Source organism: Dermacentor variabilis, chromosome 6 (genome assembly GCF_050947875.1).
Source record: "Dermacentor variabilis isolate Ectoservices chromosome 6, ASM5094787v1, whole genome shotgun sequence".
Classification (NCBI taxonomy): Eukaryota; Metazoa; Arthropoda; class Arachnida; order Ixodida; family Ixodidae; genus Dermacentor; species Dermacentor variabilis.
The window spans coordinates 17,038,744-17,065,974 of record NC_134573.1 but is presented as its reverse complement, the minus strand read 5'-3'; the positions used below and the strand labels follow the sequence as shown (position 1 = coordinate 17,065,974).

The 27,231-nt window shown below is 47.8% G+C and overlaps 1 protein-coding gene across 9 annotated transcripts in view; it reads right to left on the bottom strand.

Annotated features, from left to right (window-relative positions):
- Nucleotides 1–27,231, bottom strand: part of Cdk8 (cyclin-dependent kinase 8) — a 368,498-nt gene that overhangs the window by 93,601 nt on the left and 247,666 nt on the right. For all 9 annotated transcript variants that reach the window (XM_075694821.1, XM_075694827.1, XM_075694819.1 and 6 more), the window contains one exon: nucleotides 10,024–10,128. In XM_075694821.1, the coding sequence (XP_075550936.1) occupies nucleotides 10,024–10,128 (105 nt within the window). The remainder of the gene's footprint in view (nucleotides 1–10,023; nucleotides 10,129–27,231) is intronic.

Here is a 27,231-nt window from a genome sequence, read left to right as displayed (position 1 = left end):
CTTTTCCTTTGTTCCCGTAGCGTTTGATGTGCTGCTCTAGAAAGGGATCAAACTTGGCAATGGCCTCAAGCACTCCCATATAATTGCCATTTCTCGGTGAACCAAAAATCTCCTCACTGCCCCTAAACGCTAGGTTGCGCCTAGCTAGAAGCTTAACTACAACGACTACATGCTTCAACACCTCTGTCTAGTAAGCGGTCTCAGTGACAAGATGCTTAACCAGCTCCTTGTCAATTGTGCTGCTCGAGTTAGAGCGGGCGAGCCGTGCTACCACGTAGTTCCGGTGCTCGGCGCTATTTTCATGTGCGCAACCCTTTTCTTCTGCTCTTTTCCAATCAGAAAAGTCACGCGTGGTGAAAGCACTGGGGTTGCTTGAAATCGAAAATAATTTGCACATGAAACAGTAAACGGAACTTTTGGACTCGGAGTAAATTAACCAGTTTCGTTCGTACGCCTCCCCATTACAGCTTTTCGCATGAAAAGATGAGGTGACATATAGCGTTTCTGAGTTTTGTATTGCCTTTCAGAGGATGGAAAATTTTCTGCCCAATTTTGAAAATACGATGGCACTTTCTCAAGGCATGCACTCCGAAAGCTGTCAGTAATAAGGTCCGGCCACTTAACAGGGTCACTTCAGAGAATCTCACAACGTACCTTTTGCTGCAAGGGTGTCTGTACTTCTCTGTTGCCGCAACGAGAAGCCGTCTCATTCGTCTTCTCGAGGCACACTTTGTGGGTGGGAATATGATTATTTGAAGCCAAATTAACAGGAAACAAGTGAGTCGGTTCTTGGAGTGTTGTTTCCTGGCGCTCGTCAGTAGAAGGAGGCTCATCGAGGAGGTTTGGCACCTGTTGATCAGAAGTAGTAGAAATCAGGGGTGGCGGAATGGGCACCTGGAGCTCTGTGGCAGGGGACCAACTGAGTAGCATAGACATAGCTGACTATGGAACAGGACAGGGCTTGGTTAGGGTAGGTTGCTCAGAAATATGGACGACCGAGGTTGGCACCGTTTTCACAGGATCCAGACAACCAAGATGAGTCAAATCTTGCTTCTTGCCAGGAAACCGTGGTGATGGAGTTGGCAAGTCCTCCACAGAAGCACAGTTGATACTATTGGGAGTTTGACACGGACTCTGGGTAGAGCGATCCTACTGCTCTGCGGAAGCTGCATTCAGTGGGTACTTTGTCATCTTTGGTAGTTTCTTTTTACGATCTTCTCTTTCTAACTTCACCTTTCATTTAGACGTCCCACTTTGATGCTTCCGACCGAGCATTTTCGCATGAATGGATGCTGATTGTTCACCAGGCACTTCGACAGTCTGACACGACCGCAGGTGTCCAATGATGGCCGTCTCGATAACTGGTGCACGCTGCCTGGACGGTCCGTGGCTGGCCGAGAGTGGTGCATCCCCTGGGAGCTCCTCAGCGGGCGGGCTTATGCAAGCTTAACTGGCGGCTCGGGGCTGAATCGCAGTCCGTGATCAACTTCCTTTTATAGACGCGTGCCGCGTCTGTCTGTTACTAATGCCAAAACAGGCGTTCACATACACATAGAGTTCCTTGTACAAATTCCCTCTTTCTTCATACAAACTCACTCCTTCACTCGTTCCGGTCTCGTCTTCCTATTGGCTAGGAGCAATCATCTGTTCTGGGAGGTTCTCGATTTTTCTTTCACCCCGTCGACACCGAGCGAGAGAACGAACGGCAGAGGGCGACTACTAGCGCGGGCGAAGTTACGTGCCCTCCGTTGCCTCTGAGTCACCTTTTTCTACTTCTTTCTGGAAAGTTCGGCGGCCAGTCTGACCTACTTTTTCCGTTGAGCGCAGAGCCACTAGGCAGGAATGAGCCCTGGAGACAGGCCTTTGTGTCCAGCTCTCCAACTTCCCCGTTCACTCTTCCACAACCCAAGCCCGAACAGCGAACACTGCATGTGTGACGTCTTTTTTCCTTTCCTGCCTAGACTCTGCCATCAGAATCATCATCATCTGCTATCGGACTCATCCTCCCCCGCCCAAATTACCATCACGATAAAGAAAAGTCAAATGGGAAGCACTGTTGGGTACTGCAGCACATCCTTTCTATGAGAAGGACAGCGGCGAAACTATTTGAGAGGTGGAGGGTGGCGTGGTGGTGACGAGTGGCAAGGGAGATTTAGGTCCTCATACCACATTACACGTTTTGGGTGTTTCCCCCTTGCCCCTCCTCTCCAGACAGCACTGGACAGACGGACTGACAGGAAACCACGACAACTGTTCCAAGCAAACACACCTCGCTTCGCAAGAAAGAGGGCCCCGCCGGGGTGGCGGGAATTCCTGTTTTTGCCGCTCGACAAGCTCTCCCCAAATGATCAGGCTAAACACATGCTGTTACATTAGGCGGGGGGCCCCGTTTGCTCGTTCTGGTTTTCTCGCTTCATACATGTCGCTCGAAGTTCCGCTGCCCATGGTTCCTATAATATACTAAGCAGGTTAGAATAAATGGGCCCCCTTCTCCTACTGTCCGAGGTAAGGCCCTGGGCTGCAGCCCCTTAATCCAGCGCTGTTTAGCCCTAATTTCCCCCTTATTCTTCAAGATCGTGCTGAGAGTGCTCCTCAGAATCTTGCACGCAGCGGGGACATCTGACTTCTCACTGCATTCAACCCAATTTATGATTTCGAGCTTCACAACGAAAGGCGAATTCTGCTGCTTCATCACGGCAACACTGCGGGAGGAGGCCCGGCCCACAAGGCGCACACACAATGAACCAGAAAAGCAGCGAGACAACTCGCACTTTTGCCATCTTGCACGACGAGGGCACAAGAGCCTCTTATTGGCTGTCTGTACAAGCACTGTGGGTGGGCCAGGATAATTTTTTGCAAAGGTGTGTCGACGGCTCGCCCGAGGCAACATGGTCACGGTAGGGGGAGCGGTTGGATGGAGCCGCACTGCCACGTTTCCTCGTCTCCGCAAGGAGAAGCCAACTTCTGGGGGCACTTTTCCGCCACTTGAAGTTCAATATATTGGGAGTTGCTGCTATTTTTATTCGATGTAAGCGTAATTTTTGCTACATATACTCATTGTAACTATACCGTGTCCAGAAATTGTTCGATATGTAGAATCAAATTCAAATTCTTTATTTCTGCCTTGTACAATACAGACAGCGGAGGCACAGAAAAAGCTGTCAGAAACAGCTTGACAAAGCCGCAGCCCCCTTTCGATAAGTCGATGTAAACAGGTTTGATATAGTCGGGTTCGACTGTATTCGGGGTTGTGCGAGGGTGGGTGCCCTAGTTATCTTGGGAGAGGCAGTAAAAGGGCTAAGCATGCTTCCATTCAAGGGACTTACTTGTCAGTCTCTGGCATGGTCATGAACATTATTCATTCAGTATCCTTGCATGATGAGTTGAAGCTTGACTTCTCAGCAAGATCCTTGTATTGTGGCTAGCTGGCCTTTTGTCATGAATGCCAGATGTGCAGCTATTTTTCTTTTTAGACGTCCCATTAGCAGAGTCTTGCTCAGTATTGTGCTTCAGTGAAATAATACCCACTTGAAATTTTGTGATTGTCAGCATTGACATGGTGTTTGTCCTAGGTAGCTCTCTGTGTAGTGGCAATGCCTAAAAGTGCAGAAGTGCAGGCTGTTTAGCACAAAGTCCATTTGGAACATTCTGCCCACAAGTCTACATGAAGCTTACTTACTCCTTTTTTTTTGCCCAATAAACACACAGGTGATCTTAGTAGGTGTTCTGGAGGTAGTTGCCAGCTGGTCACTCTTGCACTAAGGGCTGCTTTAGTATGGCTGGCAATCTGACACATGCACAAGATCACCGATGGGCTCCTTGTATAAGCGTATTAATGACATGCTTCCTGCCACGGCCTGTCACCTGCTACCGCTTCCATATTGCCATGTTATGAATTTTTATTATGGTCACTGCCCATATACCTCCGCCATGAGGATGAAGTCGAATGTTGGGCACCAAAATTAGGGTAAAGTTCCAGGTCAAAGTCAATCTATTTACGGTGTCCAAATGGCACTCAGAAAGCCAAAAAATGCCTCACAAATGAAAGCAAGGATATGAGTGACAATGTGAATCGCACAAACTTTGCCCATGGCAACCATCATTTCAAGTTCACCAGACTTTGTATGCGTAGATTATTTATTTATTTATTCACGTTAATCTTAAAGGCCCTTCGGGAGAGGGTATTACACAAGAGGGGGAGGGGGAGGCAATACAGCCTTTAATACACGCGATACATGTCAGTAATAAGTGCAATAAAACATAAGGCATAACACAAAAAGGAAAAATGAACACAAACAAAAACAGTGAATTTTACACATTTCCGTCACAGCGAAGAAACTCTTGGAATTTTATGATGTCAGTTTCTGTGGTAATGGCAGATGGTAAATTATTCCATTTGACAATAGTACGGAGAATGAATGAATTGGCGTAAGACGAGGAATGACACTTCATATGTTTCATTTTTGAAAGAATGATCATGGCACGGAAAGATGGCATGAGGTGACTGAAACAAATCACTTCAAAAGGAGAGGTGGTGATAAAGCTCATGGAAAAGTTGTTAAACGAGCAAGTTTGCAGCGATATGAGAAATCTTCCAGTTTTTGCACGTTTTTTTAATGCAGGAACACTTGTGAAGGGTGAGTAGTCTGAAAATATGAGGCGAACAGCACGGTTTTGCAAGGATTCGATGTTATTGATAATGTAGGCTTGCTCAGGGTCCCAGATGGCCGCAGCATATGCGATTTTAGGGCTTATTAGAGTTATATCAGCCAGTTTTTTAACTGCATAGGGGTGTGTCTGAGGTTAAGTTTGAGAAGACCAAGTGAGCGGATAGCAGGCGCTAGGGTGAGGTTGACATGGTGATGCCATGATAGGTCAAACTGAAGGTGCACACCAAGGTACTACAGTATTGTCGTTAAGAATATAATTGGTTGGAATGCGATCCATGCGATGAGTGAAAGATATTTGTTTTGTTTTAGAAACGTTTAATGACATTAACCAGGATGAGCACCATAAGCTTACTATGTTGAGATCAGATTGTAGGGATTGGCAGTTACTGTCACTAGTAATGTTACGGTAAATTACGCAGTCATCAGCGAAAAGTCTAATTCTAGGTGTTTCACAGGCAGGTAAATCATTAATATAGATTTTAAAAAAAAAGCAAAGGTCACTTCCTTGTGGTACACCAGATGTCACATAAGCAGAGGAGGAGCTAGAATTATTAACCGAAGTGAACTGTGTTCGAGATGACAGAAAATCCTTAATCCAAGCGAGCATGATAGGGTGTATGTTAAGCTGTGCTAGTTTCAGTAGAAGTCTGTGATGCGGAACCCGATCAAAAGCCTTTGAAAAATTTAGAAACACTGCGTCGACCTGAAAGCCCGCGTCAAGTGATAATTGCAAGTCGTTAATGAAGCCAGCTAGTTGAGTGTCACATGAAAATCTCTTGCGGAAACCATGCTGATAATTGAAAATAATGTTATGATCTTCGAGGTAGTTAATGACTTGGCTGTGAATTATATGCTCAAGAAGTTTGCAAACGGTGCTGGTTAACGAGATGGGTCGATAGTTTAATGGAGAGGAACGCTCACCTGATTTAAATATAGGTATTGCTTTGGCTATTTGCCAGTCATTAGGAATTACTCTGTGTGATAATGATTGCGAAAACAAACAGGACAACACAGCGCAAATGCTTTGAGATGTACTCTTAAGTATCTTATTCTTAAAGCCGAGGTGATCCGAACTACTAGTAATTTTAAGATTGTTTAATAAAGCTAAGATACCTGTTTCATTAATCATAACTTCAGGCATGCAAATGTCATGGATTTTATTTAAGTCAGGGAATGAGCTAATGTCTTCTTCGGTGAATACTAATGAAAAGGTGTCATTAAAAACCTGAGCACATTCAGACTCATTAATTATGACGCCGTTACTGTCGGTAAGCAAAATGTCAGGATGAAAGCTAGGATTTATGATGCACCAATGATAATGTTTGAAAATTCAAGCAAGGCACCCCACAATGTCCGAAATTCTGGTCATTGTTATACAGTTTCTTTATGGAGGGTACGACGATGCTGTGGAAAAGTTTAAATAATCGAGCAGGTTCAAAAGATTGGTTGGCAACTTTTTTTCTTTTCGCAAGGGACCAGGTCTTAAGGGAGGCAGGCGAAGTAGTAACCATTTGAACTACTCTACAATTAAACAGGTCCAGTACTTTGGTTGTAAACATGTTTGTGACACACAGTGCCGCAAGTTACGACATACTCACGCTAACATTTTTTTTCTCAATTACTGATGCAACTGCAAGCTGTGCAGACACATTAGCAAGTCCGCTTTAGGATCAAACTACAGCAAGGATGCCTGAATCGTGTGACCATGCTGTCTGGCATTGTGCCACTTGTGGCTAATATTTTTTTAATGTTTGTATTGTGATTAGTTCACTCTGAATCTAGCTACAAATGACAAAACAAGTAAAAATGACACAACAAAAACGACAAAGGAAACAACACAACAGGTAAAAAGTGTGCTTAGCACTGTCAGAAAGCCCATCAATATAATTTGGCTACTGCTTCCTTGGTATCAAAATTCTAGCTCCTGACAGCATATAGCTCTGCACTATCTGTATGTAGCCTCTAATAAATGTTGAGTTGGCTTAAGTAATGCAACAACTTGCTGCATGTAAACAAACTAGGACACATATTTACGAATGCCCCAAAATGTGAGGAAATTCACAGGACAAACAGCATTTGTTTCTCCTGCCCCATCGTCCCTCTTAATACTGGTGAAAGCGCATCCTAATTCATTTTGCCAATTATTTTTTAATTTGATGTGCCAATGTACGTGGACTTCCAAAAAAATCTGCGAAAGTTTGCTACCAAAGCCACCACTGATACCACAAATGCAGATACAGTTAAACCTCAACATAACAAAGTCGGTAAAATCGACACTTTAATTCGCTATGTCAAAATTTCCTTCTATTAAAGTTCAACTTCTCGTGCAAATGCTGTAAAATACCATGGAAGCACTCACCCCACTTTCACTGAAGATTGGGTTAATTTAGATATGGGCGCTTGTCTGGTCGAAGCACCAAAAACCAAGATGGCAGCCAACAAAAAACTTCGAGGCAGGGTTAAGGTGGCTATGGAATCGAAGAAAGCATGTTTGTTTTCAAGTGTAAGTGATAGGATACACTGGCACCTACTCATCGTCACCGAACCCAGCGAACAGTCGGTGCAGAATAGGAGGCCAACGTATTCATCGCCAACACTCGTGCGACTTGAACAGACCATGGGCTCTCCAGTGCCTGCAAGTCTGCTACACAGGTGCCCACCCTCGCTGTTATCCAACACGACACTGACCCCACACCCCTCGAAGGATCGCACGACCATTTTTTCAGACACAGCAGCCCAAGCAGTTGACACAAAGTTCAGTACGTCTTGGCGGGAAAGGTTCCAGAGGTTCCCTTTAGGAGTCTTCTCTCCCTTCCTCATGAAATCTTGAAATGCCGACAGGTGCAGCCCACATTCTTTCCCGATGCACTCGACGACTTCGACCTTCCTGGCGACGATGTAGGACCGCACAGTGCGGCTAGCAAATTGCGCAAGATGTGTAGGAACAGTGGCTGCATGCACGCCTTATCAGAATGTGTCTCAGAAAAGCACTGCCACCACTGGGTTTTCTTTCAAGAACTGTTCATTGTCACTCAGCGTTATCTTCACCCCCATCTGTCTTTCCCTTTCCACCACAAGGAAGCGAATATCCCCGTCATCACCCCTCATGGTCTTGTTGCGACCGCAGCGGCTGATGCTGATGCATTTCGGCTGATGCTGGCACCTTAGAGGGGTCGGCCGCTCAACATATAATTTTTCAAAATTATGAAGTTTTGGAAATGTTAACGCTGGGCACCTGTGCAAAACTGGGCGCTTCCACTATATTTTACCGTATATACAGCTGCTGTCAGATCTTTCTTAGCCGTAAGGGGCCACAAAATGTTTCGCATCGGAAGCATCCGCCCTGGCTGATAGTGTCGCCTGCAGTGGAACGGCGCCATCAGCAAGCTGCTCTTCACACAGTCCAACTAATGTAACATCAAAGCCCGTTGGACAGTAGAAAGAAAGATTCACTTTTAAATTGCACGAAGAAAGTGAGGTGACAGGTGAAACATCTTATTTACGGTCGCCATGTTTGTTCTTAAATTGCGACATTGTGTATGCCATGTCCGAGAATTTAAGCAAAATCTGGTACTGTGAAATTTCGGTATCCATTTTATATTGTTTCTAGAAGAGAAGCACAGGAATGAGAAGCACAGGTAGCGATAACAAAGTACTAACAACTACACAAAGGTCTTTAGTTTCATCAGGCTTATAAATTGCAGTAAACATTTACTTACTAAATTAACAAGTATGATGGCACGATTTCACAGGCAGACATGAACAGATTTCACTTGGTGACTGCAACCACACACTGCCACAACATTGGCATGACGACGAGTGCAGGCAGACAGGAGTGGATGCTTTGTCTGCCTCAAGCTTCAATGCGTCTCCAAAACTCTAGATAACACGACCTCCAGCAGTAAGCACACCAGAAGACAGCGCATATGAAGCCATCAGCCAATTTGGCTCGCTCATGCACCTTGCTGTATAGCAAGCTGTATAGCAAGCTGCTGTATAGCACCTTGCTTTCACAAGGTACTATAGGAGCTTGGTGCATTGAGGCTTTATAACGAACATGACGATGAGAGGGTTTTGCGTTTAGTTCTTTACTGCTACTGACGTTAATCACCGTTGGGCTGTTTCCACAAGAGGCAGCGTAACTGGCCTTAACAGACACCAAATCGGACGCTGACACAGAGCATGCACGGAATAAAGAACTATAAGTGGCCTGGAATGTGTCAATACAAACGTGCAATATTCTGCGCCGATACCGCACTTGCCAGTGAAAACCTCCAAAATCAGCCAATGCGCGCTGTGAGACTTCACAGGACATCACCAGCTAAATTTACCGCTACTGACAAAGACGCTACTCCACTTTAGTGACCACTTTCCATTATATGGCACGCATTTTATGAGGTGCATTTGCAAGCAACTGCATGTAAATCAACCATTTGACCATCTGCATCCGTGGCAGTTTCCATTTATTCCCTCAGCATTCCTTCATGGTGGCAGTGAAATTTTGTTATATTAAAGTTCATTATATCGAGGTTTAACTGTATAAGTAGCACCTGTTGTTTGCTCTACTGAAAGTGTGCTAACACCAAGTACAAAACGAAAGCCCATTACTCGTACTTGCTTATTCCTGGTTACCACCTATATTGCAGTAAAAATATTGGCGCACACGCCAGTGTACTTGCGTATATTGTTACTTCACATGGGTCTGTGTGTCCATCCTTCTTAAAATGAGCACGCAGCCACACCTACACACGGGGGCACCTTCACTGGTCACTGCACCTCAAGACGCAGTGGAACAGTAGCAGCATTTCTGCTCACCTTTGCCAGCTGGTACTTTTTTGCATCGACTTGACTGTCCCTGCAACTTTTGTGGATCTGATTACCTTTGTGCCGTGAAGTGAAGAGTATTATGATGGTTGGGATGGTACATAGTAAAAAGGAAGGGGCCAGGACACCAACCAAAAGGAGCTAACAGTGTTTTAAGGTTCTGGTTCCTCCATGGGAGCCGAAACGTTAAAAGGCATTAAATCCTTTTAGTCAGTGTCCTGGTTCTACCTTTGCGATATGAAACTCCAACATGACTTTTGAAATAAAGTTGATATGAACAAGATGGATATGCACCCAAAGACTGGATTCCACTTGTATGCTGCTGGCAGCTACTGCCATGGTGTCCGAAGCTCGCTTAGTGATAGTGGTGCAGTGCTATGGCACGAAGGGAGGCAGCCCATCTCCAAGTACCACCACAAGTCTCCAAAGGCACCCACACCAAGCAAAGCCCCACACCAGAAAACAAAAGATGTGCTGTGGGTGCAGAAGGGAAGAAAAGCTGCAGCACACCCTTTCCACATGGCCTCACCTGATTGGCTGCTGTCGTAGTAGGTGGTGCCATCCGTACTCGCTTGGCACTAGGACCATGGTTGTTGTTGTCTTGTGTGCCTCCTTGGTTGTTGGCAGCCGCCGTCTGAAAGAATGCAATCCAGGAATTCCTTGGGAGCCACTCACAGTCAATTATTTCCACAAGTTTTATTGTAGATTTATTGTGATGGCACAGATAAAAATTGGGACTTCAGCATTGTTTAATGGTTCATAACATAGGCCAATCTTGACACATACACACCACTATGTGTTCTTGCAAACTTTTTAAAGGGGCCCTGCAACGTTGCTGGGAAAGCTTCTTAGGTAGAACTGCCACAATGCAGAGGTTTTGTGCACTGGATAGATCATAGAGTGGGACTAGGATGATTGGATAAAAATGTAATGCATAGTTTGTGCTGGCACATTTTCACAAGTACTGTGTGCAAACTATGAAATTATGTTTGACATCATCTTAAACACTATGATCTACTCCTGAAAAACAAAGCAAATTAGTTTTCATAGCAGGCCACCCAAGAAGTGCTTGCAGCTAGCTTACATTATAAATTTTTCTCAAATTTATATTGTCACATGGTAGTGACGTCAAAGAACACAGTAGAAATACTGTGAAAGACAAAACTAGCTTTTACTGGGCGAACCTGTACCCAGAAACACAGGCTACACTTAAAGCACAACGATAGCGGCGAACACGGTCGGTGATTGGCGAAAATCTGATCAGCGGGTCAAGCGCGTCAGCTTTTATAGATCATTCATCGAATTTTCCAGAGTTACCGCTGGGACCTACGTGTCTTCCACAAGGTTCTACACTATTCGCGTCACGCATACATGCAATCAGATTACACAAGTTTCGGGGAAAGACAGCGGATGGAACCATCGATAACATTGCACAAACTTCTTTTATGTGCAGGCATGTCTTGCGCTGTGCAATAACATTTGTTAGGTGGTGAGAAGTGGTTGCCCAACAAAGATAAAGAAGTACACAAGTCAATACCACCCTCTTAAAAAGCATCGTCCCGATGCTACAAATATAAAAGAGCGAAACACAAAAGGGCACTTATTAAACAAAAGTGACAAAACAACGAAAAGAAACAAAGTCCAAAGCTCAGTTACACGAAGTCCCAAAGTTCATTAACGCTGGAATTGCGGCTTGAGTCGCACAACGTGGAATATTTCAGGTCGTGAGCGGCGCCGCTGTGATAACGAAATGCCATCTGGCACGACCTCATAGTCCAGTGTGCCAATACGTCAGATGACCTTGTACGGTCCGAAACAGTGACGCAAAAGCTTCTCGCTCAGTTCTCGTCGGCGTATAGGAGTCCAAACCCAAACTCGGTCACAGGGCTGGTACTCGACGAAGCGTCGTCGGAGGTTGTAGTGTCAGCTGTCGGTACGCTGCTGGTTCTTGATCCGTAGGCGGGCGAGCTGTCGGGTTTCTTTGGCGCACTGGAGATAGGTCGCGATGTCAAGATTCTCTTCGTCAGTGACGTGCGGCAGCAATGCTGTCGAGCGTCGTCATCAGGTTCCTGCCGTAAACCAGCTTAAACGGCGTGATCTGTGTTGTTTCTTGCACCGCCGTGTTGTAAGCAAAGGTTACGTACGGCAGGACCACTTCCCCCGTCTTGTGCTCGAAGTCGACGTACATTGCTACCATGTCGGCGAGAGTCTTGTTCAGGCGCTCCGTGAGACCATTCATCTGAGGGTGGTAGGCAGTTGTCTTCCTGCGGCTTGCATGGCTGTACTGCAGAATGGCTTGGGTGAGCTCTGCTGTAAACGCTGTTCCTCTGTCAGTGATGAGGACATCTGGGGCACCATGTCACAGCACAATGTTCTCGATGAAAAATTTCACCCCTCCGGCTGCGCTGCTTTCAGTAGAGCTTTAGTTTCAGCGAACCGGGTGAGATAGTGCATCGCCACGACGATCCACTTATTTCCGGATGTTGACGCCGGAAACGGTCCCAACAAATCCATCCCGATCTGCTGGAATGGTCGGTGAGGAGGTTCGATCGGCTGTAGTAATCGTGCTGACCTTGTCGGTGGTGTCTTGCGTCGCGGACAGTCTCGGCATGTCTTGACGTAACAGGCAACGTCGGCGGTCAGACGCGGCCAGTAATACCTTTCCCGTATCCTCGACAGCGTTCGGGAGAATCCGAGGTGCCCAGCGCTTGGATCGTCATGTAGGGCATGCAGTATTTCTGGACGCAGCGCTGATGGAACAACAAGAAGGTAGCTGGCGCGGACTGGTGAGAAGTTCTTCTTTACGAACAGGTTGTTTTGTAATGTGAACGAAGACAATCTGCGCTTAAATGCCCTAGGTACTACGCCGGTGTTCTCTTACAAATACTCGACGAGGCCTTTTAGCTCCGGGTCTGCTTGTTGCTCTTTAGTGAAGTCTTCTGCGCTTATTATTCTGAGAAAGGCGTCGTCATCATCGTCGTCTTCCAGCGGGGGATCGATGGAGGTGCATGATAGGCAGTCAGCGTCTGAGTGTTTTCGTCCGGACTTGTAGATTACCGTGACTTTTTCCACCTCGCCAGCCGTGCTGAAGGGTCCTTTAAGTTAGCTGGGCAACACAACGTGTGATGGTGATGATGACTTTGAATGGCCTGCCATATAGGTAAGGGCGGAATTTTGCTGTAGCCCAAATGATGGCGAAGCATTCCTTTTCAGTCGTAGAATAATTGCCTTCCGCTTTTGACAGCGACCCGCTAGCATAAGATATCCCCCGTTGATGTCCGTCTTTCTTCTGGACTAGGACGGCACCGAGGCCTAGGCTACTGGCATCAGTGTGGATTTCGGTATCGGCGTCTTCGTCGAAATGTGCAAGTACCGGCGGTGACTGCATGCGTCGTTTTAGTTCTTGAAATGCGTCGGCCTGCGGCGTCTGCCACTTGAACTCGACATCAAATTTGGTTAGAGGCGTTAGCGGCTCAGCGATGCGTGAAAAGTCCTTGACAAAGCACCTGTAGTAGGCACACATGCCAAGCAATCTACGCACTGCCTTCTTGTCGAGGGGCTGCGGGAACTTTGCGATGGCAGCTGTTTTCTGCGGGTTGAGGTGTACTCCTCATTTGGTGATGATGTGGCGTAGGAACAGAAGCTCATCATAAGCGAAGCGGCACTTTTCTGGCTTCAGAGTGAGCCCTGATGATTTGATGGCCTCTAGTACTGTCGCAAGCCGCCTAAGGTGATTGTCAAAATTTTCAGCGAAGACTACGACGTCATCCAAGTAAACAAGACCGGTCTACCACTTTAATCCTGCTAACATCCTGTCCATGATGCGCTCGAATGCTGCAGGCGCCGAGCACAGTCCGAATGGCATGACCTTGAAATCGTAGAGGCTGTCTGGTGTGATGAAGGGAGTCTTTTCGCGATCTCTCTCGTCGACTTCTATTTGCCAGTAGCCAGACTTGAGGTCCATCGACGAGAAGTATTTAGCGTTGCAGAGCCGATCCAATGCGTCGTCTATCCATGGAAGGGGGTATACGTCTTTCATCGCAATCTTGTCCAGTCGACGATAATCAACGCAGAAACGTAGGGTTCCATCCTTTTTCTTCACCAGGACAACAGGAGATGCCCACAGGCTTTTCGATGGCTGGATGATGCCGTCGCGGAGCATTTCGTCGACTTGTTGCCTAATAGCTTCACGCTCTCGCGTTGAAACTTGGTAAGGGCTCCGGCGGAGTGGTTGAGTGCACTCTTCGGTTATTACGCGATGCTTTGCAACTGGTGTTTGTCGAATTCTCGATGACGTCGAAAAGCAGTCCTTGTATCTTCGGAGAAGACTTCTGAGCTGTTGCTGCTTGCTCATGAGGAGACATGGATTTACGTCGAAGTCTGGTTCGGGAACTATGGCCATCGGGGTAGATGCGGCAGAACCGGATAGAACAAACGCATTACTGGTTTTCAGAATTTCCTCAATGTACGCGATCGCAGTGCCCTTGTTGATGTGTTTGAACTCCTGGCTGAAATTTGTCAACAACACTTTAGTTTTTCCTTCGTGCAGTCGAGCGATCCCTTTTGTGACGAAATTTCACGGTCTAGCAGTAGACGTTGGTCACCCTCGATGACGCCTTCTATGTCGGCAGGTGTTTTGGTGCCGACGGAAATGACAATGCTGGAGCGACGCGGGATGCTCACTTGATCTTCGAGCACACTCAAGTCGTGGTGACTAAGAGGGCTCTCCAGCGGCATAGCTTTATATTCCGACAGCGTTATTGACTTCGACTTCAGGTTGATGATTGCGCCGTGTTGATCCAGGAAGTCCATATCAAGAATGACGTCCCGTGAACACTGTTGGAGGATAACGAAGGTGGCAGGGTAAGTCCGGTCATGAATGGCTATTCTTGCCGTGCAGATTCCAGTCGGCGTGATGAGGTGTCCTCCAGCGGTCCGAATTTGAGGTCCTTCTCATGCAGTCTTAGCCTTCTTCAACTGGGCGGCGATGTGTCCACTCATGACGGAGTAATTGGCCCCTGTGTCGACTAAGTCGGTGACTGCGTGGCCGTCGAGAAGCACGTCGACGTTGGTGGTTCTTTGTCTTGCGTTACATTTAGGTCTTGGCGTCGGATCACAGCTGTGTCGTGTTGACCTGTGGCTGGTATGGGACGTCGTGAGGTCGTCTTTCGTCGTCGTATTCTTTGCTTCCACACTTCGTCGAGACGGTGGCGTGTCGTTATGTCGTCGAGGTAGTTTCTTCGGCGTCTTCGTAGGCAGCGGAGGATCTTCGTCAGTTCGACGAACAACAACCGCACCTCCATCGGTTGATGCTTTTAGTTTTCTGGATATGGACTTACGGATCGGCCCCGGGCTGGGCCAGTGTTTGGACGGCGCTGTGGCGACAGGTAGCCGCCTGGTGATGGCGAACGGCACGGTCGTTGAGGGCTCCACTCAGTAGCGGCGAGGTAGTCAGCAATGTCATGAGGGCATTCACCTTCCCTCGGGCGCGGTGCGTTGACGGTGAAGCGTCGCAATCCCAGGTCGCGGTATGGGCATCGGTGGTACACATGGCCGGCTTCGCCGCAGTGGTAGCAGAGCAGGTGGTGGTCGGGGGCGCGCCAAATGTCCGTCTTCCTTACGTAGGTGCGCAGGCCAACGGATGGGTGCGCCGGCGGCGGCGGCGGTGGACGACGGAATTGGGGCATTACAGGGCCCTGGCGCGGTCGCGGAGGGGGACCTTGACGGCGTGCGACGGCGGCGTAGGTCATCGCTTCTGGCTGGGGATGCGGTAATTGAGGTTGCACCTCAGAAACTCCCATCCATCGCTGAACCTCATCTTTCACGATGTCAGTGATCAAAGCTACTTGAGGCTGCGACGAAGGCAAGACCTTTCGCAGTTCTTCGCGCACAATGGCCCTGATGGTTTCTTGGAGATCAACGGAGCCCAGCGCTTCGATGGCGCACTGAGGCGTGAGCACTTGGCGGTTATATTGCCTAGTGCGCATTTCTAAAGTTTTCTCAATCGTAGTAGCCTCTGTCAGGAACTCAGCTACGGTCTTCGGTGGGTTTCGGATTAGTCCAGCGGAAAGTTCTTCCTTTATGCCTCGCATCAAGAAACACTTTTTTCTCTTCGGACATTTCTGGGTCGGCGTGCCGGAAAAGATGGGTCATCTCTTCTGTGAAGATGGCGATGGTCTCATTGGGTAGTTGACCTCAGGTTTCCAGCAGAACTTCGGCCCTTTCTTTTCGGACAACGCTCGTGAACATCCTCAGGAAGTTACTGTGGAACAGGTCCCATGTTGCTAGGGTGGACTCCCGGTTCTCGAACCAAGTCCTCGCAGCATCTTCCAAGGAGAAGTACACGTGTTAAAGCTTATCCTCAGAGGTCCAGTTATAGAAGGTCGAGATCCTTTCGAAGGTTTCGAGCCAGGTTTCCGGATCCTCCAACGTAGCTCCACGAAAGGTAGGGGGCTCTCTGGGTTGTTGAAGTATGACTGGTGACACTGGGGCTGCCATTGTGGTTGTCTTGGCCACAATTTTTTTGGTCTTCTCAGGTAGAAGTCCGTGCTCCGGGGGCAGCTCTTGTAGACGACGGCTTGCTCGATGGTCCGGGACTATGTTGGTGCTCTCTTTGCGGTCCGAGCTTGGATCACGGCTTGTCGGGGACGTCTGGTACATGGACGAAAAGCACCTCCACCAGATGTCACATGGTAGTGACGTTAAAGAAGACAGTAGAAATACTGTGAAAGACAAAACTAGTTTTTATTGGGTGAACCTGTGCCCACAAAGACAGGCTACACTTAAAGCACAACGATAGTGGCAAACACAGTCAGCGATCGTCGAAAATCTGATCAGCGGCTCAAGGGCGTCGGCTTTTATAGATCAGTAGTTGAATTTCCCATAGTAACCGCTGGGACCCGCGTGTCTTCCGAAAAGTTCTACACTATTCGCCTTGTGCATACATGCAATTAGATTACACAAGTTGCGGGGAAAGACAGCGGATGGAACCATCGATAACATTCCAGAAACTTCTTTTACATGCAGGCGCATCCTGCGCTGTGCAATAACATTTGTTAGTGGTGAGAAGTGGTCGCCCGATTAAGATAAAGAAGTACACGTGTCAATATTTTCCTTCTTTGAATAAAACTATTTGTGAGCATCTTTTTCAATTTTGCAACTTCTCCTTGCAAGGTGGGCACAGCATGCTCCTAGGAACTGCAAAGGAACTGAAATCAGTGTTCTTGCTGTGCAAACATCACCACTTTGGCACATTGAATGGCTTTGATGTATTCATTCATTCACAAAACTTTATTAGTGTCCTGAAGCCCGGTCTTTTCAGACCGAGGCGGGTCGCGTCCACGTCGGAACTGCCAGGCCGAGCCTTATGGAGTCATCGTGGACCCTCTGGACAGCCCGTAGCGCTTTGATGTGTGTGCCATGATCTTTGTTGTTGACAGGTGCTCTTTGATGTTCCTTCATTTTTCTTTTTGCTTTGTTTGTGACTAATTGCTTCACATGCACATAATGAGTTCTGAGAGTGTTACCTAACAGGTCCAATGGAATTTTTTTCTGTTCAATACGAATAATTAGGAAGTAATGCCTGTTCTGCAGTGCACGCAGGTGAGGACACTTCTTTGCCTGTGCCAGCAAAGTGTACAACCTCCACACACAGTCTCTAGCAAATCCTGTTTGCAACGTTCCCAGATTGTTGCAATGAAAATTCCCCAACCGAGGGAAACAACAACCAACTTTTCAGCACAATGTTTGTCACAATGTCCAAAATACCATATGGTCCAGAAGAAACAAAACTTGGGGATAAACTTGCAGCTTACATCAGTAGTAGGAAAAATGCAACTGTCTTTTGCAGTTTTGCACTTCAGCATGATATCTACTCAGAATAGCGACAGACTCATGGCAACATTATACCAAGTATATTGCACCAAATGACTTACTCTTCAATGTCACACCTGAGACAGCGTGGGTACCACACACATTGCGTTGCCCCTGCCCCATCTTCCATACACTTATTAGCGGCCCATCAATCCCACCTCTTCAACTATCTCTTTATGCACAACTTGTCTGGACCCGGGCAAGCGGGATAGCCGAAAGTGGACGTGGAGGAGCTCGAACGGCGACACCAGAAATCAAATAGACTTCATAGTCTGCGCTAACCCTGGCATCATACAAGATGTGGACGTGCTCAGCAAGGTGCGCTGCAGTGACCATAGGATGGTAAGAACTCGAATTAGCCAAGACCTGAGGAGGGAACGGAAGAAACTGGTACATAAGAAGCCAATCAATGAGTAAGTGGTAAGAGGGAAAATAGAGGAATTCCGGATCAAGCTACAGAACAGGTATTCGGCTTTCACTCAGGAAGAGGACCTTAATGTTGAAGCAATGAACGACAATCTTGTGGGCATCATTAAGGAGTGTGCAATAGAAGTCGGCGGTAACTCCGTTAGACAGGATACCAGTAAGCTATCGCAGGAGACGAAAGATCTGATCAAGAAACACCAATGTATGAAAGCCTCTAACCCTACAGCTAGAATAGAACTGGCAGAACTTTTTTAATCAACAAGCATAAGACAGCTGACGTAAGGAAGTATAATATGGATAGAATTGAACATGCTCTCAGGAGCGGAGGAAGCCTAAAAGCAGTGAAGAAGAAAGTAGGAATTGGCAAGAACCAGATGTATGCGTTAAGAGACAAAGCCGGCAATATCATTACTAATATGGATGAGATAATTCAAGTGGCTGAGGAGTTTTACAGAGATTTATACAGCGCCAGTGGCACCTACGATGATAATGGAAGAGAGAGTAGTCTAGAGGAATTCGAAATCCCACACGTAACGCCGAAAGAAGTAAAGAAAGCCTTGGGAGCTATGCAAATGGGGAAGGCAGCTGGGGAGGATCAGGCAACAGTAGATTTGTTGAAGGATGGTGGGCAGATTGTTCTAGAGAAACTGGTCACCCTGTATACACAATGCCTCATGACTTCGAGCGTACCGGAATCTTGGAAAAACGCTAACATAATCCTAATCCATATAAAAGGGGACTCCAAAGACTTGAAAAATTATAGACCGATCAGCTTACTGTCCGTTGCCTACAAAGTATTTATTAAGGTAATTGCAAATAGAATCAGGAACACTTTAGACTTCCGTCAACCAAAGGACCAGGCAGGATTCCGTAAAGGCTACTCAACAATAGACCATATTCACACTATCAATCAGGTGATAGAAAAATGTGCGGAACATAACCAATCTTTATATATAGCTTTCATTGATTACGAGAAAGCGTTTGATTCAGTCGAAACCTCAGCAGTCATGGAGGCATTGCGGAATCAGGGTGTAGACGAGCCACATGTAAAAATACTGAAAGATATCTATAGCGGCTCCACAGCCACCGTAGTCCTCCATAAAGAAGCCAACAAAATCCCAATAAAGAAAGGTGTCAGGCAGGGAGATACGATTTCTCCAATGCTATTCACAGTGTGCTTACAGGAGGTATTTAGAGACCTGCATTGGGAAGAATTGGGGATAAGACTTAATGGAGAATACCTTAGTAACTTGCGATTCGCTGATGATATTGCCTTGCTTAGTAACTCAGGGGACCAACTCCAATGCATGCTCACTAACCTGGAGAGACAAAGCCGAAGGGTGGGTCTAAAAATTAATCTGCAGAAAACTAAAGTAATGTTTAACACTCTCGGAAGAGAACAGCACTTTACGATAGGTAGTGAGGCACTGTAAGTGGTAAGGGAATACATCTACTTATGACAGGTAGTGACTGCGGATCCGGATCATGAGACTGAAATAATCAGAAGAATAAGAATGGGCTGGGGTGCGTTTGGCAGGCATTCTCAGATCATGAACAGCAGGTTGCCATTATCCCTCAAGAGAAACGTTTATAGCAGCTGTGTCTTATCAGTACTCACGTATGGGGCAGAAACCTGGAGGCTTACGAAAAGGGTTCTGCTTAAATTGAGGACGTCGCGACGAGCTATGGAAAGAAGAATGATAGGTGTAACGTTAAGGGATAAGAAAAGAGTAGACTGGGTGAGGGAACAAACGCGAGTTAATGATATCCTAGTTGAAATCAAGAAAGAGAAATGGGGCATGGGCAGGACACGTAATGAGGAGGGAAGATAACCGATGGTCATTAAGAGTTACAGAATGGATTCCAAGGGAAGGGAAGCGTAGCAGAGGGCGGCAGAAAGTTAGGTGGGCAGATGAGATTAAGACGTTTGCAGGGACAACATGGCCACAATTAGTACATGACCGGGTTAGTTGGAGAAGTATGGGAGAGGCCTTTGCCCTGCAGTGGGCATAACCAGGCTGATGATGATGATGATGTCTGGACCCCCCTGACCTTGTGTGCACACCTCAGGCATCACACCTGTGATGATGCACTCTTTGATTAATGGATGGCTTCAGTGAGCTCATGCCTGTTCCCTTACAGCTACACAGCAGGCTTTGACTTTCTCAGCAATGTTAAGCTGATGCGAAGAAACCACTTCTGCTTCATCAGGCCTCACCAAACCTTGCTCAGTGTAAAAGGGCATTCCTGCCTAGACAAGAGTGCACGGAGTAAGACATTTAGGAGGTGAAAGTCCCGTCAGCGCAAGCGACCGCGGGCGACCAGATAAAGTCACAATTGTTGTATGCGCCGACAGGGCCATATACAGTGGCGGCGCCATGCGGCGCGTCGTAGAAGCCGCGGCGGAAAAAAAAATGCAGCGCCCGGGCACCGGCGCGCTCTCAACGGCGGTAATTTCTTTCCAGGCCGCCAGCACGATAATGGCTTCGCGGGCTTGTGACCTTTTCTGGTCGCCGCAAACAGCGGAGTTTCCTCTCCTAAATGTTTCTTGCTCCGTGCAGGAGTGTGAGTTGGATGATGTCCCATTGAACATCGAGTGAGTGCCACTGCATGCATTTTTTTTTTAACTACTGTTCTGCCAACGTATGAGTAGGGTGCCCAGGTCCTCACAAGTGGTTTGATCAGCCTTTTTTTCCTGGTCCCCTGCAACATTGTTGCAAATAAACTCAATTCAATTTAAGTACATCTGAGTGCAACAAACTTGTTGATTCAGAGAAATTGTGAGTGATCGGTTTCCTATCTCATGGCTAATATATAGAGTAAAATTTGCTCTCTCCCCTTAGTGTTCTCATGAAATGTCCCAAATAAATTTTTGCGGTGAGGCGAACAAAAAAAGTTAATATGTTCCATACAACATGTAATGCACATTGCTGGCAGTACTGCAATCATAAAGGGTCCCTTTCCTTAAATTATAATCATATTTTCCATTGCACTAAGTAGCTGTGGTGCAGTGGTATACAAAGTGGTCACAAAGGTGCAACAAATAGGTAGAAAGAAATGTTACGAAAGATGGTTCGTGTGTGCCCTGTGAATTTACTTGGAAGATTTTCAGCAGCATGCAAGCGTTCGTGAGTGTGCTTTGTAATCAAACAGGGAAACTAGTTGAGAGCTGATGCATGTCACTAGCAGCTAACCAGACAGGCGCTGCAAATATGTTCTCACTGCATGTAAGGCATGCGGGTGCAATTCCTCTGCCTTTACTTTGGCAAAACGACAGTTTAAATTGACGAAGTTACAATGCAACATCCAAACTTCTTGACATCTTTTTTATCCTAGGTGAAAGGCCAACAACTTAAAGTAAAAGGCTTTGTTGAATTATATAAAAAGGCACAAAGCAGTGATGAAGACATTAAGTCCCCCCATATCATGCTGCTGTCTGGAAAAAAACTGCAAGTTCCATTTATACCGCCTCGCAACGATGCAGAAACTATAAAAAAAGAAAAACCCAAACATTTTATTTGCTTTGTTCTTCGAGCATCCAGCCTGCAACTAAGGGATCCATTCTGCATGCAAGCATGGGACCTATGCAGTGGCGCAAGAAATTTATTTTGGGGAGGGGGAGGGAAATCGCTACTGGCCATTGCCACTCGTCCTCACTCCTTCACCCCTCTCTCTCTCTCTGCATATATATTGTTACGGTTAATGTTAAACCGGCTTTATTTAAGGGACGAGATTGATGGTGAAGTCAAGATGGCGTCCCGAGGCTGCACACGCTAACGTCTTCTTCCTCTTCTGCTCGCCCGGCTCATGCCGTAGCAATCCCCGGTTGCCAGACGAAGCCCGCTGGGCAAGTCCAAATCACTCGGAAAGCGCAGGGTGAAACCGCTTAAGACGGGCAACATGTACTAACTGGGTCCGGCTAGACCGACGACCAGCGGACGTCAAGCGTGCCACCACGTACGTCAAGTCACTCAAGCGATCCACAATGACGAATGGGCCCGTGTACTGGGGTAAAAACTTTTCGCATAAGCCACGTTTACGTTCCGGAGTCCACAACCACACAAAGTCTCCTTTAGCGTACGAGACAGACTGGTGTCGGCTGTCATAGCGCTCTTTCGATCGGTGTTGCGATGCCACAGTACGAAGGCGAGCGATACGCCGGGCTTCTTCGGCAAGACAAAGCGTCTTGGCAACAGAGTACTCGCTGTGAAAGTCAAACGGTAGTATAGTGTCAATGCAGCTTAGCGGTGAACGTGCGTAAAGGAGATAAAAAGGACTGTAATCGGTCGTCTCATGCTTTGCAGTATTATAAGCATAGGTGATGAAAGGGAGTACGTCATCCCAGTCCTTGTGATCGGAAGATACGTACATGGCCAGCATGTTAGTTAGAGTTCTGTTCGTACGTTCTACAAGCCCATTTGTCTGAGGGTGATAAGGCGTTGAATGACGGAACTGTGAACTGCAGAGACGAAGCAGTTCTTCTACGGCGTCCGCAACAAACTGACGACCGCGATCGCTAATGATGACACGGGGGGGACCATGTCGAAGAATAATGAATCGAAGCAAAAACGTTGCAACGGACACAGCTGTTGAAGATGGTATGGCCGCCGTTTCCGCGTAACGGGTCAGATGGTCGACACATACGATCACCCATCGGTTGTCGTTAGATGATCGGGGAAATGGGCCCAGAAGATCGATACCCACTTGTTCAAATGGCAGGCGAGGCGGCGGCAGAGGTTGGAGAAGACCTGGCGGAGCGGTCGTAGGGCGTTTGTAGCGTTGACATTGTTCACAACTGGCGACGTAGTGCTTGACTGTGTCCCGCATTTTGGGCCAGTAAAAACGCTCCTGAGTCCGGTTCAAAGTTCTGATGAATCCTAGATGGCCAGAGGTCACATCGTCGTGCATGGCTCTCAGTATGTCCGTTCGCAGACTCTGCGGCACCACCAGAAGGAAGCGTGCGCCTTTAGCTGAATAATTGGTCTTGTAAAGCAGGCCGTCGCGGACACAAAATCGGCCAGTGGCTCCAGGACGCGATGCGGCTACAAATAGAGGTTCCAAACTAATATCATTTTCCTGCTCTGCTTTGAAAGTCGTCGAGTCTGGGAATGTAGAAGAAATGGGAGCAAAACAGTTATCAAAATTGTCGGCGTCACACTCCGTCGTCGTCAGAGGAAGGCGGGAGAGACAGTCCGCATCTGCGTGGCGACGCCCGGACTTGTAGAAAATAACGAAGTCGTACTCCTGCAGTCGAAGAGCCCAACGTGCCAGTCGTCCACTCGGGTCACGGAGATTCACCAACCAGCATAACGCGTGGTGGTCAGTAACGATAGTGAACGGGCGTCCGTAGATATAGGGCCGAAATTTGTGGACAGCGAAAACAGCTGCCAAGCATTCTTGCTCGGTCACAGTGTAATTGCGTTCCGCCTTAGTCAAAGAGCGACTAGCATAAGCCACAACGTGTTCAGCTCCGTCGTGACGTTGCACTAGTACGGCACCGATGCCGATGCCACTGGCATCAGCGTGCACTTCCGTAGGTGCGGATGCATCGAAGTGACGCAATACGGGCCCTGACGTTAGTAGAAATTTTAGCTGGCGGAACGCGTCGTCGCAAGCCGATGTCCAGTTGAAGGGGACGGCTTTTTGGAGAAGACATGTTAGGGGGTACACCACGTCGGCGAACCTTGGGATGAAGCGCCGAAAATACGAGCACAGGCCCAAGAAACTCCTCAACTCCCGCACTGACTTCGGTGCTTCGAAGGAGCTGACTGCCTCAATCTTCCGTGGATCTGGCCTCACACCGTTTTTGTCGACCAGATGCCCAAGTACTAACGTCTCCGTTTCCCCGAAACGACATTTCTTGGAATTTAGGATCAAGCCGGCTTGTTTGACACAATCCAGAACAAGACTGAGACGGCTGTTATGTTCACTCAATGTGCTGCCAAAAATCACCACATCATCGAGGTAGCACAAACAAATTTCCCATTTAAGTCCTCGGAGGATAGTATCCATGAATCGTTCGAATGTTGCTGGCGCGTTACAAAGGCCGAACGGCATAACGTTAAATTCATAAAGACCATCTGGTGTCACGAAGGCCGTTTTCTCCTTATCGTCTGGGTGCATGGGTATCTGCCAATACCCTGATCGCAAATCCAGTGATGAAAAGTAGGCAGCGGAATGTAAACAATCGATGACATCATCAATTCTAGGAAGTGGATACACATCCTTTTTGGTGACTGCATTCAGTTTCCTGTAATCAACGCAAAACCGCCACGATCCATCCTTCTTCTTTACTAAGATTACTGGTGCTGCCCACGGACTAGAGGACTCTTGAACAACACTTTTCCGCAGCATGTCTTTCACCTGTTCAGCAATAACTGTCCTCTCTGTTGCAGAAACGCGGTAAGGCTTTTGCCGAATGGGATGCGCAGATCCGGTGTCAATTCTGTGGCGAGCACGAGAACGAGGGAGTGAAGCCTGCTTGTCGCCTTGTGCGAAATCGAATACAGAAAGATGTGCCCACAAAACTTCCGCGAGAACGCGGCGCTCATGTGAGGGCAGCGCCTTGTTGATCATCCATAGGATCTGCTCTTCAGAAGTGCTTTGGTGAGGATCGCTAGTACGAGACTGCTCCTCCTCGCTTAGAACTGTAATGGAGCTGTAAGTAATCTCGTCAAATTCAGCGAGCTTCATATCACGCGGAAGAACAGCAGGGACGCAAGAACAATTGAAAGCCCACAAATTTGAGACGCCATTCACTACTCTCACGACAGAGCGTGGTACGAGTACATCTTTCTTTGCGCAGCTCGACGTAAGTGGCTGGACTTGCGCGTCAAACGATGAAAGGTCGGCAGCAGCGAAGTTGACAGGGATACGTGCCAGCGACCAAGGTGGTACCAGCAAATCTTTCGAAACAACACAATAGTTTTTCACTGGTAAGGATGTGTCGGCAAGGGTGGCGAGAAGCGCGCTATTCAAAGTAATTTCGCCTGTGCCACAGTTAACGGATGCACCACAATCCTGAAGAAAGTCAATCCCGAGAATCACGTCGTGAGTGCACCGCGGTAGTACGAGAAATTCTGTTATAAGATCTTCTGCTCCGAACAAAACACTTGCAACACAAATACCAAGGGGAACTAGGCACTCTCCACTGACACCACGAAACGTCACACCACCATTCCACGGGAACATAACTTTCCGACCCAGCCTCTCTTTGAATGTCACACTCATGACGGAAACGGTAGCACCAGTATCAACTAATGCTGTTGCAGGTATACTATCAATTAACACACGCACTTTGTTCTTCACCATCATAATAGGCAGAGGAGTATTTCGCAGAGACGCAGACTGTCCGGCGACCTTACCTCCATCGGTCGCGCCGGCTAGTTTCCCGACGGCGGTGGTGACGCAGCACGTCGCCGTGGTGACGGTGAACGGCGTTGGCGACTGGTTGGGGGCGTCAGGCTACGGTCTGAAGCTGGCGAGCCACTCCTTCTACGATATTGACGGAAGGTATTCCGGGGTGGCGCGCCTGTGGTGGTTGCACTATCAGGGTCTGTCGGCCAACGGTCGTCATAACTGTCACGTTCAAAAGGAGGCCAAGTTGGTGGTGGGCCATATCTTGTCTGTCGGCGCCGGCGACAAAAACGAGCAATGTGTCCCGAGGCGCCACAGCTGTAACACACAGGCGATGCGCGACCGACGTTGTAAACCTCGGGGTCAATCCTGGGACGCTGCGAATAATAAATGCGACCTTCCGAATTCCGATTCGTGGTGGTAGCTGCACGAGTTCGTTGATCGTGCGTCACGTCGTCGGGAAAGGTACGTCGGTGCTGTCGCAGCTGATCTACTCGATCTGCAATGCCAGCTGCAACGCCTGGCATGGCGGACAATGCGGACACAGCAGATGCATGTTCTTGAGGTTGGTTGGGAACCCACCCAAGCTGGTCGACATCCGCCCCTTTGGTGTGTCTTTCAAGTTCTTCGCGAACAATTTGCCTTATAGTTGCCGCAAGGTCTAGTTGAAAACTGTAGTTGTCATTGTCTTCAACGCTTGCCACCGTTGTCACATTTGCTAACCTGCCGAACTTAGGCGTGATACGGCGCAGCTTCAAGGCCTCAAATGTGCGGCAATGCTTGATGAGGTCGGCGACCGAGGCGAGACTCTCCTTTCCGATTAAATAATTGTACACATCCTCGGCTATGCCTTTAAGAAGGTGTCCAACCTTGTCCTCTTCGGACATTCGAGGATTGACCGTTCTGCAAAGCTTCAGGATTGCCTCAATGTACGTAGTACAGGTCTCACCTGGGACTTGAGCGCGCTGAAGCAATGTCTGCTCCGCCCGCTTCCTTTTCGTGGTGGAATCGCCGAAGCACTCAGTAAGGTGAGTAACGAAGCTGTCCCACGTTGTGCAGATATCTTCATGGTTCTCGAACCACACTAGCGCAGTGTCTGTGAGGAACAGAACCACATTGTCGAGCTGAGCCGTGGAGTTCCAGCCGTTGTACTTGCTCACACGCTTGTAGTGGGTGAGCCATTCCTCCACGTCCTCGCCGAATTTGCCTGAGAAAGGGCGGGGCTCCATCTGATGCATCCAGGCGCCGGTTGTTCGAACTGGAGCTGCCAGAGAAGGCTGTTGGTCACCGCTGTGGGACATCGGGATCTCAAGTGGTATTGGGGGCAGTTGAGCGAGGCGTCGGCTCCGGCGTGGTGCTTGCTGCAGCAGCTCCGTCGTCTTGGTCGAAGTACCCAGCACCTCCACCACAAAACTGTTACGGTTAATGTTAAACCGGCTTTATTTAAGGGACGAGATTGATGGTGAAGTCAAGATGGCGTCCCGAGGCTGCACACGCTAACGTCTTCTTCCTCTTCTGCTCGCCCGGCTCATGCCGTAGCAATATATATATATATATATATCAAGAAGAACAAAAAATCCAATCGTTATAATCGATTATCGCTATATCTTGACTGCCATAAAAAAAAAGAAAGAAAGCTGCCGAACATATACCTTTGTAGCTCCAAAACCAAATTTGCCACTTGTGATAGAAAATTGGGCATGAAAAATGAAATGTTTATTTATACCTCTAGACAGTGTTGTCAAGTGTTGGGCATGCTGAAATGGTTAGGTATCTGCACTTGCTTTCGCGGAAGTTTCAGGTTCACAACTGCAGTGTGCATCGTGTCCAGCAGCTGTGCCAACAGTGGCGGCTATGATTTCGCATGCACGAAATCAATGGGTGACTCTATTAACAACAGACCACTTTGGGTGAACATTGGGGTCGGCGACAAAGACATGCCACTGTCAATCTCGTCGTCACTGCCGCTGCTGTCGTTGCCTCCGTCGCACAACGCTGCCGTCTGTCACAACAACGATCACCCTGTCGGAGATTTTTCGCAGAACAAGGCAGCGCTATCTGCACTAAGCAACTCCTCTATCAA